This window comes from Urocitellus parryii, chromosome 7, assembly GCF_045843805.1.
Source record: "Urocitellus parryii isolate mUroPar1 chromosome 7, mUroPar1.hap1, whole genome shotgun sequence".
NCBI lineage: Eukaryota > Metazoa > Chordata > Mammalia > Rodentia > Sciuridae > Urocitellus > Urocitellus parryii.
Genome location: NC_135537.1, coordinates 162,754,757 through 162,768,231, shown reverse-complemented (window position 1 = coordinate 162,768,231; position 13,475 = coordinate 162,754,757). Strand labels below are relative to the sequence as shown.

The 13,475-nt window shown below is 37.8% G+C and overlaps 1 protein-coding gene across 1 annotated transcript; it reads left to right on the top strand.

The window, feature by feature from the left end:
* Positions 1 to 3,932: 3,932 nt before the first annotated feature.
* Positions 3,933 to 10,012, top strand: Krt26 (keratin 26). The gene is made up of 8 exons (XM_026386811.2): positions 3,933 to 4,376; positions 5,050 to 5,132; positions 5,996 to 6,152; positions 6,261 to 6,422; positions 6,508 to 6,633; positions 7,396 to 7,613; positions 9,085 to 9,143; positions 9,861 to 10,012. The coding sequence occupies exons 1-8, from the start codon at positions 3,933 to 3,935 to the stop codon at positions 10,010 to 10,012; spliced, it is 1,401 nt and encodes a 466-aa protein (XP_026242596.2).
* Positions 10,013 to 13,475: the final 3,463 nt, after the last annotated feature.

Here is a 13,475-nt window from a genome sequence, read left to right as displayed (position 1 = left end):
GAAAAATTCTCGTAGGTTTATTTGAGTAAGAGGATTTGTCTCCCACATGTTGACACGCAGCAGAAACAACCTGCTTCTCAGGTCCTGAGAACCAGAAAATGGATCCTTACAGTAGATTTATTTATTAATTTCCAAAACTTGGATGCAACCAAGATGTCATTCAGTAGATGAATAGAGAAACTGTGGTAGATCAGACCATAGAATTTTATTCAGTGCTAAATATAAATGAGCTATCTAGATGACCATGAAAAGAGACAGAGGAAATTTAAATCTATATTATTAAATGAAGACAATTAGAAAAGGTTATGTACTGTATAATTACAACAATATGACATTCTAGAAAAAGCAAAACTATGGAGACAGTAAACAGATCCTTGGTTGTCAGGGTTTAGGTGGAAGTGGGGTTAGGTGTGGTGGGGTAGGGGAAAAATAGTTGGAGTAAGGGGATTTTTAGGAAAGTGAAAATACTCTGTATAGTAGAAGAGACATATGTCATTATATAATTTTCTGAGTTCACAGGATGTACAACCTCAGGAGTGCATCCAGTGTAAACTCTGGACTCTGGGTGATTATGATGTGTCAATCAATGTACATTCACCATTGGAATAAATGTATTACCTCCTTGGTGTGGAATGTAGACAAGGAAGGAGGGTGCATGAGGGGGGGCAGGGAATATATGGGAAATCTCTGTACCTTCCTCTCAATTTTGCTGTGAACCTAAAAAGGCTCTAAAAATTTTGTCTTCATAATTTTATTTTTAATTTTAAGTACTTAGCTCAGATTTCTTTAGTATTTGAGATGTCTGACCACCAACTCATCATAATCCAGAGAATAAGCTCTACTAGCATCAATTTGGGAGAAAGAATTGAGAGAATTTTATGGGTAAGGAAACTGAGGCAGAGGGTCACAGAGCCAGTAACTGGAGGTATTTCCTTACCTGTAGAATGAGGATGATCATAGTCTTTACCTCATAGGGATACTGTGAGGATTAAATGATGTTTGGAACAGTGTCTCACACATGGTAAATACTGCTTTATCAATTATTATCAATTCTTCCCAAACCAGGGAAGCCACTTGGTGGGAGGAATTAGCACACAAGAATATGATTCTCAGAAAAACACAAGGACTCTAGTATCAAAAGAAACCTCATTCATGTTCAAGAAAAATGCTATACTAAACTTAATTAACAGGCATGTAAAATGTAAAATTTAAACAACAGCATACTTAAAGCTAAATAAATTTATCAAAAGAGAAATTGGCCTATGATCTTTACAGTAAGATAACATAGTGAAAAATTTAATTTGGAAATAAAGAGACATTAACAGCATAACTTACAGGTGAATTCAACTCAATCACTTTGAGCACCTATGATATGCATATTATGTAATACTGTAGTACCTAGTAGAGTCTCAAGAAATGATGATGATCTGTTGCTGGATGCTGGTTTCTTACCATGAAAAAATGTCCACTCTCAGGGAAAAAAATATATAGAGATAGATAAAAGTGGCCCAGGGAATTGGTTCAATCTATCCTCTACCCTTCAAGGGAGTATTTGCTTAGAGGAAGTCTATGATCAAAAGAATTCAAAAGATTTGCCCAATGAGTAAATAGCAACAACCCATCAAGGAGTTAAGAGCCATTCATTCCAACCCTGCTGTGATGGAGGGTGTTCTGTGATCTCTGCTGCCATGGTAGATTCAGAGTCGACTCATCTCCAAAATGGCCTTAATAATATATGCTTAACTTGTCTCACAAAAGATGATAAGTTAATTAGTATTTGTAAATTATCCTGAGATAAATAGATTACGTTAATAATACTTTGCAATCCCATAACACCTCTTATCGAAGAAGCTCAAGCCTTATAAACTACTACACTGACAACAGACTCTGTTTGTCATGATTTTTATTCCTGGGAAACATGGGCAAAAGTTTTAAAATTTGACCAGGCCACAAGAAAATCAGCAATAAGTCTCTGAACTTAAGCTTTATCTACTATCATACACTATTCTAAACAAAAGCCAGTAGTTTGAATTATAGTCTTGTATTAATTTAGACATTTGTAGTAAAAATAAATTCATGGCCAGGCATAGTAGCACAAGCCTGTACTCCCAGCGACTCAGGAGGCTAAAGCAGGAGACTCCTGAGTTCAAAGTCAGCCTCAGCAACTTAGTGAGGCCCCAAGCAACTCAGTGAGACCCTGTTTCTAAATAAAATATTTAAAAGGGCTGGGGATGTGACTCAATTATTTAAGCATCCCTAGGTTCAATCCCTGGACCCCCCCCCCCAAAAAAAGAAAAACTCATGCATCCCAGTTCACTGAACATTCCATATCTTTTAGTGACAATTAACAATTGGATATTTTTCAAAGTGTTCAATATTCACAAAATTGAAAATTCTGATTCAGGGCTGGCGATGTGGCTCAAGTGGAAACACGCTCACCTGGCATGCGCGAGGCGCTGGGTTGGATCCTCAGCACCACATAAAATAAAATAAAGATGTTGTGTCCACCAAAATCTGAAAAATAAAAATATTAAAATTTTAATATAAATTTTAATAAAAAATTAAATTATTATTAAAATTTTATTAAAATTAAAATTTTAATTAAAATATAAATTTTAATATTTAAAATAAAAATATTAAAAATTCTCTCTCTTCTCTCTCTCTTTTTTTTAAAAAAAAAGAAAGAAAATTCTGATTCAGGAAACAAATTACTATTTAAAAACTAAGCCTGTCATCAATCAAGCACTCAATTTGTACCATTGTCAGTGATAGAGACCTGACCCTATTGAAATGTCCATTTTATTATAATATAATTAACATTTGCAAAATGTCTGTGCCCTTCAGACAGTCTTATAGACATTCATTATTGGAGCTGCTCATTATTGGAGTCTTCATTTGAGACTGTTCAATGCTATTATTTTCATTTGCCTCCCAGGGCAATGAAGCCCAAGAAGAGTGGCTAACTTCCCAAGGACATCAAGGCAAAGAAGAAAGCGCCTGCTTCCCTATGGAACTCATCTCAGATCTGCATGCTGTGATTATGGGGTTCCTAGGTAGTGATGGAAACACCCCTCTCCTTCATGTATTTCCTTCCCTGCAGATCTATAGGAAGTTCATGTCTCCAAATAATGCATAATATTTTGAATACATAAGTTTGAACTAAAAGGCAATAAGCAATATTTTTAAGACAGGGAAGTTAATAATTTGGAGACTCAGAAGCTAACTGAATTGATGTTCTACTCCTGGACCAAACAAAAAAAAAATTTTAAAAAGGTGATTCAAATAATTCTTTACCAATATCACATACTCGTGAATTTCAGTGTGACTGACAAGCAAATTACTATAGGATTTCTATTATTCCATCTTTTCAATATTTTTTTAAATCAATTCAAAAACTCCCACTATCAAAAGATCACTATATGCTGAGAGTCTCTGATTCCAACAACACTCAATAAAGAGTGAATAACAGAGATACTTCATATGCATTTGCAGGACAAGAGCAGTAGACATTTCTCATTTGAATTATACCATTTTTTGTTAGATGGGAGGGGGGAATCTATTCCAGAGGTCAAAAACATGTCCCTTTATACCTTTTGGAAAAGAACTGATGATTTTCTTTTCTGTGATCTATGAAGCTGTGATTTAGTATTACTAACCCTTGGAGGCTATGATTTAGTGTCACTCCACCTGGCACCTTTTTTCCATATAAAAAATATGCTTGCGGCACCTTGCCACCCACTAGACACTATTAAAAATAGCCCAGTTAGGGAAAACAGCAATTAGGATGCGAGTTATATTTTATTACAGATCGGCATAGGTGAGATGGAAATGACCACTGAATCCTATAAAAGGCCACTGGAGCCACCCTCTGTGGAAGGTGGACTCTAGCTTTGCTCCTCTCTGGGAAAGGGTCGCTGGGCTGTGCAGTCGCCATGTCTTTCCGATTGTCTAGCGGATCCAGGCGGTCCTGCTCGCGAGCTGGTTCTGTCAGGCTGTCCCGTGGAGAGGCGAGCTTTGTGGCTGACAATGTGTGTGTTGGGTCCTCGGGAGCAGGAAGCAGCTTTTCTGGTACGCTTGGGGGCGTTTCTCCTGGAGGAAGCTTCTGCAACGGTGGTGGAGGGTCTGGAAGCCACGTTAGCACTGGTTTTCTTGGAAATGAGTGCAGCCTTCTCTCTGGGAACGAGAAGGTGACCATGCAGAACCTCAACGACCGCCTGGCCTCTTACCTGGACCACGTGCACGCTCTGGAGCAAGCGAACGCAGACCTAGAGCAGAAGATCGAGAGCTGGTATGAGAAGTATGGGCCTGGCTGTTGTCGGGGACTTGATCATGACTGCAGCAGATATCTGTCAGTCATTGAAGACCTCAAAAAGCAGGTAAGAAGTATGAATTTGCATACTTTCCTTATAGACTTCCAGGGGGCATAACTTAAAGGAAACAGAAACCGTGCTTTAAAAATTTATGGGAGCCGGGCGCTGGGGGCACACCTGTAATCTCAGCGGCTAGGAAGTCTGAGATAGGAGGATCGCAAGTTCAAAGCCAGCCTCAGCAAAAGCGAGGCAAAAGCGAGATGCTAAGCAACTCAGTGAGACCCTGTCGCTAAATAAATTACAAAATAGGGCTGGGGATGTGGCTCAGGGGTCAAGTGCCCATGAGTTCAATCCCCATACCCCTCCTCAAAAAAAAAAAAAAAATTATATATATATAGTAGAATTTGTTAATTGTATATTCCAAATCCTAAAAGCAAAGTGTCCAACAATGAAAATTTATAGAATTAAAATAATGAAAGAGCAATAGTATTGAAATAGAGTAATCACTGTCATTTTTTATATTTAACTCATGCCTTTACCAACAGTAATAAAAAGTGTTCGTGTGGCTCTTACGCTCTGGATATTTATTATCCAAAGAAAATTCAGATTTCTATAATATAGAAAAAAAAGTGATGCTAAAATAGATGCTCAACAGGTTAAGAAGTTATTGAATCTCACCGAAATCGGGAGGGTTCTTTGAGTTTTGGTTCTTAACATTCTGCACATTCTACCCATTTAGATTGTTTCTGTGACCACAAGTAATGCCAGCATCATTATACAAAATGACAATGCCAGGCTGACTGCTGATGACTTCAGACTGAAGTAGGTGATAATGATTATTATTTTTTTTTTTTGTAAAGGTAAAAATACTAAAATTGAGGCCCGGCATCACAGCTCTAGAGGCTGAGGCAGGAGGATTGCAAGTTCAAAGTCAGCCTCAGCAAGGCCCTACCTAAGCAACTCAGTGAGACCCTGTCTCTAAATAAAATATAAAAAGGGTTGAGGATGTGGTTCAGTGGTTAAGCACCGCTGGGTTCAATCCCCGGTACCAGGAAAAAAAAAAATACTAAAATTAAATTAAAGAACGCATGAGCACACACCACACTCACTGGGAATTGAACCCAGAACCTCACACATGCTAGACAAGCTCTCTACCACTGAGCTACATCCCCAATCCTCTTACTGATTATTTAAATGTCTTATTTGAGTGTTTTACAGTGCTGGGGGTTGAACCCATGGCTTCACATATGCTAGGCAAATCAAATACTCTACCACTAAACTATATCCCCAACCCCTTTTTTGTTTTTAAAACCCAAATGTTTTAATATTAAAACATTGATAGCCATACTAGATCAGTAAAGAAATTAAATTAAATATGCCCTTTTAAAAAGAACTTTAAATATGCCCTTAAAAAGAGAACTATCATAACATTTTAAATCTAGCAATATTTTGTTCAACTAACACATTGGACGACAAAAAAAAAAATTAACTCTGAAGAAATAACACCTCCAAAATGATATTCATACATCAGTAGTTCTCTTACAGTATTTTAACAGTTTGCTCTTGCAAAAAGCTTCAGAAGTGTATACAGAACCTCACATCTTTTGGCACATGAAGTGTCTTCACAAGTTGCATTTGGCACCTGCCTAGGGTTACAATTCTCAAACACCTTCATGAACTTTAAGGTATGAAAACGAGCTTGCCCTGCACCAGAGTGTTGAGGCGGACACCAACGGTCTCCGCAGAGTGTTGGAGGAGCTGGCCCTGGGCACAACAGACCTGGAGATTCAGTGTGAGACCCTGGGTGAGGAACTGACATACCTCCAAAAAACTCATGAGGAGGTAAGGAAGCCTGCAGAGCTGCTATGTACAATCCACTCTTCATTTCAAAGCAGGGTTTGGATACCAGTCAAAATCCTCCCTCAGATATTAATATTGACCCCTTTCTAGGAAATGGGAGTCCTGCGACATGCATCAGGAGGCAACGTGAATGTGGAGGTCAACGCAGCCCCAGGAGTGGACCTAACTGATATGCTGAACAACATGAGGGCTGAGTATGAGGAACTGACTGAACAGAACCGTAAAGACATCGAGGCCTGGTTTAATGAGAAGGTACAGCTATGGCAAGTTACCTGCGAAGGGCTTATTCAGGGAACAATCAAGCTAGCCACTAACCCTTCTGACAATTCCTCTTCAGAGTGCATCATTGCAACAGCAGATTTCAGATGATGCAGGAGCAACCACAGCAGCCAGAAATGAGCTGACAGAACTGAAGCGCAACCTACAAACCCTGGAAATAGAACTTCAGTCCCTTACGGCTATGGTATGTAGGAATTGCCATTGAATTGAATATGTGTGTGTGTGAGCCCGTTTTTCCATTGCTCTCACAACATACCTGAGGCTGGTGCTTTATAAAGAAAAGAGGCTCACTTAGCTCAAGGTTTTTAGAGGCTGAAAGTCTAAACAGCACCTGCTGTGACACACCATGGTCAATGTCATCATGGAATGAGTGTGTGTGAGAGGGAGAGATCACAGGCCAAGTTCATTCTTTTATCACAACCCTCTCATGAGAACCAAATAGGGTTCCATGGGAACTACATCAGTTTCTCCTGAGAGCAGCACCTTCGATGACCTCATTACTTGTCAATAAGCTCCACCTCTTAAAGGTCCACCCCCTCTTAACATCTCTGCACTGGAACTAAGCTTCCAACACACAAATGCTTGGGGGATACAATCAAACCATATTCAAACCATAGAAGTGAGTGTGTGTGTGTGTGTGTGTGCATAGGTACAAGAAAACACATATATAAAAATATGAATCTATACCACAAGTACAGTGTATCTAAGTACATATAATTAAAAATACAAGTTTATGAAAAATAAACATTACTTCTGACCCATCCACCCCAAAACTTGAAAAATGGCTTTTTCCAATGGAGAAGAAATCTCTTCTAACCAATTTCAATTTTCAGCTGAAAAGACTTAGCTCTCTTGTGCCAACATTTCTTTCCACCTTGAGAATGCTTAAAATAGGAGCATGCCCTTTGCTTTTACACAGTCCAGCCTGACTTCACTCCTCTTTCAGAAACATTCCTACGAATGCTCCCTGGCCGAGACCGAAGGAAACTACTGCGTTCAGCTCCAGCAGATCCAGGATCAGATCGGGGCCATGGAGGAGCAGCTACAGCAGATTCGAACGGAAACGGAAGGCCAGAAGCTGGAGCATGAACGGCTTCTCGATCTCAAAGTATTCTTGGAGAAAGAAATTGAGACATATTGCAACTTACTAGATGGAGAAGAAAGGTAAATATGAATGGTGCGGGGGGGAAATGAATCTCACAGGAACCGTATTTTTTCCTGGAGAAATATTGCCATATTGCATCCTGGAATTTCCCGTGCTGAAGATCATGCCCATTATTACAAATGTAGTCTCCCTTATGGACACTGCCGCATTCAAGTGAAATGAAAACAGGCAGAAGTCTGAAAATCAAATTTCTAAGTATGTCAAGTCTTTGTTATGTAAGATAATATAAAGAACAATTAAATATGAAATATTTAACAGTTACAATATTCCAATCCGAGGGGGAGATTCTACAGAAATTGCTTTCTGTAATTTAGTGTTTGAGCATATTTCTTATAATTAAGTAGCTCACTCTATCTTATTGTTACATCACTCATTACCCCACCTGCACCCTCTCTAAAAGCGGAGCAATGATGATTAGGAAGACCTAACTGGAGAGGCACCATAGTTCATCATCCAAGAGCAAAACAGCCCTAGAATTACAGCTTTGGTTGAGAATCACATACTTGGTGAATTTGAGCATGTGGTTGAACCTCTTTGAATCACAATTTCCTCACTGATAAAACTGTGATAACACCAAAACTTTTTATTTTTATTTTTTTATTTATCTTTTTTTTCCCTTTGGTACTAGAGACTGAACCCAGTGATACTGTACCACTAAGCTACATATACAGCCCTTTTTATTTTGAGACAAGTTCTCACTAAGTTGCTTAGAGAATCTCTAAATTTCTGAGGCTGGCCTCAAACTTGCCACCCTCTTGCCTCAGCCTCCCAAGTTGCTGAGATTAACAGGCTTGCACCACCATGCCCAGCTCAAAACCATACTGTTGCCTATCCTTAGCATAGCATCTCACTCTGCTGTGTAAAGTGCTTCTGGCAATGGCTTATACACAAAAAAAAGTACTTGGTAATCAATGCTTGCCCATGGACACACCCATGAGTAGGTAACGTATGTACTCTGGAAGGCCAGGGTGAGCCCTCTTCAGCTTATTCTCACAAGAACCCAACAGTGATGGCTCCCTTCTCAGAACAAAGTCCTTTCACACCATTCATTTTTCACTGAACTGACAGCACCTTTCATGAAATGCTACAGATTTTTACATGAATATGCTTTATTTCCTGCCATGCAAACAGCTGTTTCTTAGCCCCATTGCACCTCGACTTCCCCTTGTACACAGTTTAGGCGCTCCAAACATGCTCGTTAGCCAGGTGGATGAAAAGGCATAGTGAGACTCAGAGTCCCCACGTTGAGAGATGAAAAAGATAATATCTGGTCAGGAGGAAATTTCTGCTCAACATCTGCTCATCAACATCTCTTTTTTCACTATGTCAAAAAAATTTATGTCCTTAAACATAAGAAAAAATTATATCTTAGTGAAACCAGAACTCCAGAACTTTTGTTCCCAATTCCCTATTTTTTATGAGCTCCCTCTTGAAAGAAAAAAATGCACTAACTTACTCTTATCTTCACAGAAGGAGCACACCCACGTGTTACAAAGCAAAAGGGTGCAGACCTGGGAATCAAATCAAAGGTACAGAAGGCTTTTTCCTTGATGTAATTCTTTAAAATTTCTTCTGTTTTATAACATAAATCACTTATTTGTGAACCAAATAAAATTTAAGTTCCGTTCTAGTGAATGAAGAAATGAGGAGTCATTATGATCATTCTTAATATTTGCATTTTATATCCTTGTGGAACAGATGTGGTCAAATTATGAAATGACTGGATAAGGACTGAATCCCTCAATATCTTCCTTACCTTGAACATATTCTTTTTCATTGTTTCAATGCTTTGATAAACAATTACTTTGTTTATTATTAATTTTATTAAAAAAAAATGTCCTTTTAAGCCACAAAAAATAGGACAAGTCAGTATTTAAAAGAAGGCATTACTTTCTCCGTGCCTATACCTGCCTGTTACTAGGTGGTTTTTAATCCATATTTCCTTTATGCATCTAGATACCCATTGCTCTAAAAACCAGTAGTTAATATAAGAAAGATAGTTTCAAATCTTGGTAAACATAGACTTTAAACATAGTATCTCAATTTTCTGCAAATTTGCAAAAAACAACTTTGGAGGGGGAGGGGCCAGTGCTAGGGGTTGATCCCAGGGCCTTCCACATGCTAAGCAAGCACTCTACCACTGAGCTGCACCCCATCTCTGCAAAATCCCAATTTTAGAAAGCATACCTGTCATGACTACTTTTCAACCTGCTGAAAATGATCTCTGAACTTTGATTTTCCTTTAGACTCAAAAGAAAAAGTGTTTGTCAAAACGGTGGTTGAAGAACTCGATCAACTTGGCAATCTGGTTTCACTGAGAGTCCACTCCATAGAAGAAAAATCTTCTAAGATAAGCAACATTACAATGGAGCAACGAGTACCTTCTAAAGCATCATAATGAGAAAAAAAATCATTTAAGAAAATTGCTGCCTTAGCAAAATTCCATGGGCCAAATGGAAATTTTCATTTCTTAAAAATAAAAGGACTGAAATTTGGGTTCCTTCTCCTACTTTTCTCATGTTTTTTGCATGTCGCCCTTTTTTAAAAGAAGGGGAAAATCTTGCTCTGTCCCTAGTTTCATTTTGATTTGGGGGAACATTTCATTAAAATATTTTTCCGTTGCAAGGTTGTGGATTTTTGGGGGTTTTTGTGGATTTTTGGGGGATGCTTAACCACTGAGACACATCCCCAGCCTTTTTTATACTTTATTTAGAGACAGGTTCACACTGAGTTGCTTAGGGCCTCACTAAGTTGCTGAGGCTGGCTTTGAACTCATGATCCTCCTGACTCAGCCTCCAAGCCGCTAGGATTATAGGTGTGCACCACCATACCCACCGCAAGTTGTTTGTTTTTTAAGAAATATGCTTCTTTTTAATTTTCACATGACAATACTAAAGACATGCTAATGAAATCATGTTCTTCAATTCAAAGTCACATTTGCCCCAAAAAAATAACAGGATAAATGGCAAAGATCACAGCCCTAATCTCTGGTCCCAGGTTAGAAATGCTTTTGATTGCAGAACTATAATGACAATATTTTATATTAAGTGTGCTTGAACTCATTTTACAATCATTAACCAATTTAATCTTTATAAAAGCTCATGTGTTAAGTGTTTTATCTTCACTTTATATATATGAGGAAAGCGATATTCAACCAGTTTAAGGAATTTCCTCCGCAGGAATTTAAGGAATTTCCTATGCAGCTGATATGTGGTAGAGCTCAGTTTCAAATGCCGATCACCTTCTCCTCCATGGTGACCAGAGTCCCACTGCACACAACAAAATCAGCATAATAATTTCACTGAAGCACATTCTGTTTTCACACTAAGATTCCATTGACACCAAAGAGGGACCACAAACAGGCAGAATCTTGTATGAATAATCATCAATGACACACCCAGGAACACGGCTTCTAGTATAGTGGGTCTACACCCTGCTTATATTCTTCTCTCTGTCATTAATCACCTCCAGTCTCTCTGCCTGCACTTCCCTCCTCAGTCCTTGTATTAACTCCTGGTCACTGGATGCCCCCATCCCTTGGGCTACAGTTTCCCTCATTATGCTTTATTACTCTTTCATTCTGGATATTAGGGTCACATAAAAGCTCTATGTCCTATAAAGGAGAACTAAAGCCACACACTTGCTTTCTCAAAACCCTTTGCTAACTTACCACCTTCCAAACACAGTGTTGGATGCTCTTTCTCTCGGGACTACCAGTACTAATACTAGTCACTCCTGCTTGCTCCCAATAGAGTTGTTTTTCTTTCCGAGAACCACTCAAATAACTTCTATTTTTCTGTGTCCGCTTTTTTCTACTTATACAGATAAACAGACATGTCTATCTACATAAGATGGATTTATAGTTAATATAAGAATAAACTGTTACTCCAAAACGCATGTTTTTAATAAGCAACTATACTACTCAAAATGGAAAAAAATTTAGGTCCTCTCCTTGTTTCCAAATGGTCAACATTTGCAAAAAAATAAAAACAAAAAATATACACAGACACATGCATTTTAAAGATAAAAGACTGTCACCAATACTTGACAAATCTCAAAATTCTTATTGGATATCTTTAATTGAGACCACCAATTGCGAATCTAAAGACAACATAAAAGGAAGTTCACATATAAATAAATCATAATAAAGGTACAATGCAACAAAGAGATCTTCAAAATCAGTCATATGGGGGAAAAAATCATTCCCTTCAAGTGAATGATAATGAGAATACATACCAACTTCTCAACAGCAACAGTGGAAGTCAAAGACAGTAGACTGATATCTTCAACATTCTAAGAGGAATTCCAAATTGTCCATAAATTTGGGAAAAGTATTGACTATATTAATAACTAGAAACAGAGAAATTTAAGCTATATTGAATAGCATTACCTAAATAACAACCTGGAAACACTTTTAAAATTTTTGCCACAAATTATGCATTCCATTGTGGAGTTGTTTCTAGTGTGGGACAATTGTTTCCAATGGAAACAATATTCCATAATTAAGCCTTACGTGCTACCTACTACAGACATGAAATGAGTAAAGTCAAGGAACAAAAATAGAAGAGAATAGAAAAGGGTGAAGAAGGCATAAGGACCTATGTAACACCACCAAGCATACAAATATACAAATTATGGGCATTTCAAAAGAAAGTAGAGATAGAAGAAGATTTTTTAAAAATTATTTAAAGAAATGGGATCTGAAAACTTTCAAAATCTTGGGTGAGACATGTGACCTACAGATTCATGGAATTCAAAGGACTCTAGGCAAGATCAACCTGGAGAAAAATACTCCAAGGCACACTATAGTCAAATTGTCAAAAGTCAAAAAAGAAGAAAACAGCAAGAAATAAGAGATGTATCACATACAAGGGTACCCTAATAAGGCTAGCAGCAGACTTCACAATAGAAACTTTGCAAGACAAGAGGGAATTGAATGATGTATTCAAAGTGCTAAAGAAAGAAAGAAAGAAAGAAAAAACACTGTCAGCCATAAACACTATTCCCAGAAAAGCTGTAATTCAGAAATGAAGGAGAGATAAAGACATTCTCAGGCTAACAGAAGCTAAGCAGGATCATCATCTCTAGATCCGCCTTACGAGAAATGGTAAAGAAGTTCTTCAAGTTGAAACAACAGGGCTCATTAACAACATGAAAATTAAAAACTCACTAATAGAGATACAAATTAGAATATTATAATAGAGGTATATATATCACTTATATCTAGTATGAAGCTTAAAAGACAAACTTATTCAAAATAACTGACTGGGACTGTAGCTCAGTGGCAGAGCACTTGCCTAGCATGTGAAGCACTGGGTTGGATCCTCAGCACCACATAAAAATAAACATATAAAATAAAGGCATTCTGTCCATCTACAACCACAAAAAATTTTTAAAATAACTATAGCTACAATAATTTGTTAATGGATATGCAACATAAAAATGCAAATTTTGATATAAAAAACACCAAATGGGGGCCAATTAGGATGTAGAGCTTTTGTATGTGATCAAGGTTAAGTTGTTTGTTATCAGTATAAAATACTGTTATAGGGGCTGGGGATGTGGCTCAAGCGGTAGCGCGCTCGCCTGGCATGCGTGCGGCCCGGGTTCGATCCTCAGCACCACATACAAACAAAGATGTTGTGTCCGCGGAGAACTAAAAAATAAATATTAAAAAAAAATAAAATAAATTAAAAAATAAAATAAAATACTGTTATAATAATAAGATGTTCTATGTAAGTCTCATGGAAACCACAAAGTTAAACCAATAGTAGATACACAAAAGATAGAAAAGAATCAAAACATACCACTAAATAAAGCCATCAAATCACAAAGTAGTACAGCAAGAGAAAAAAACAAAG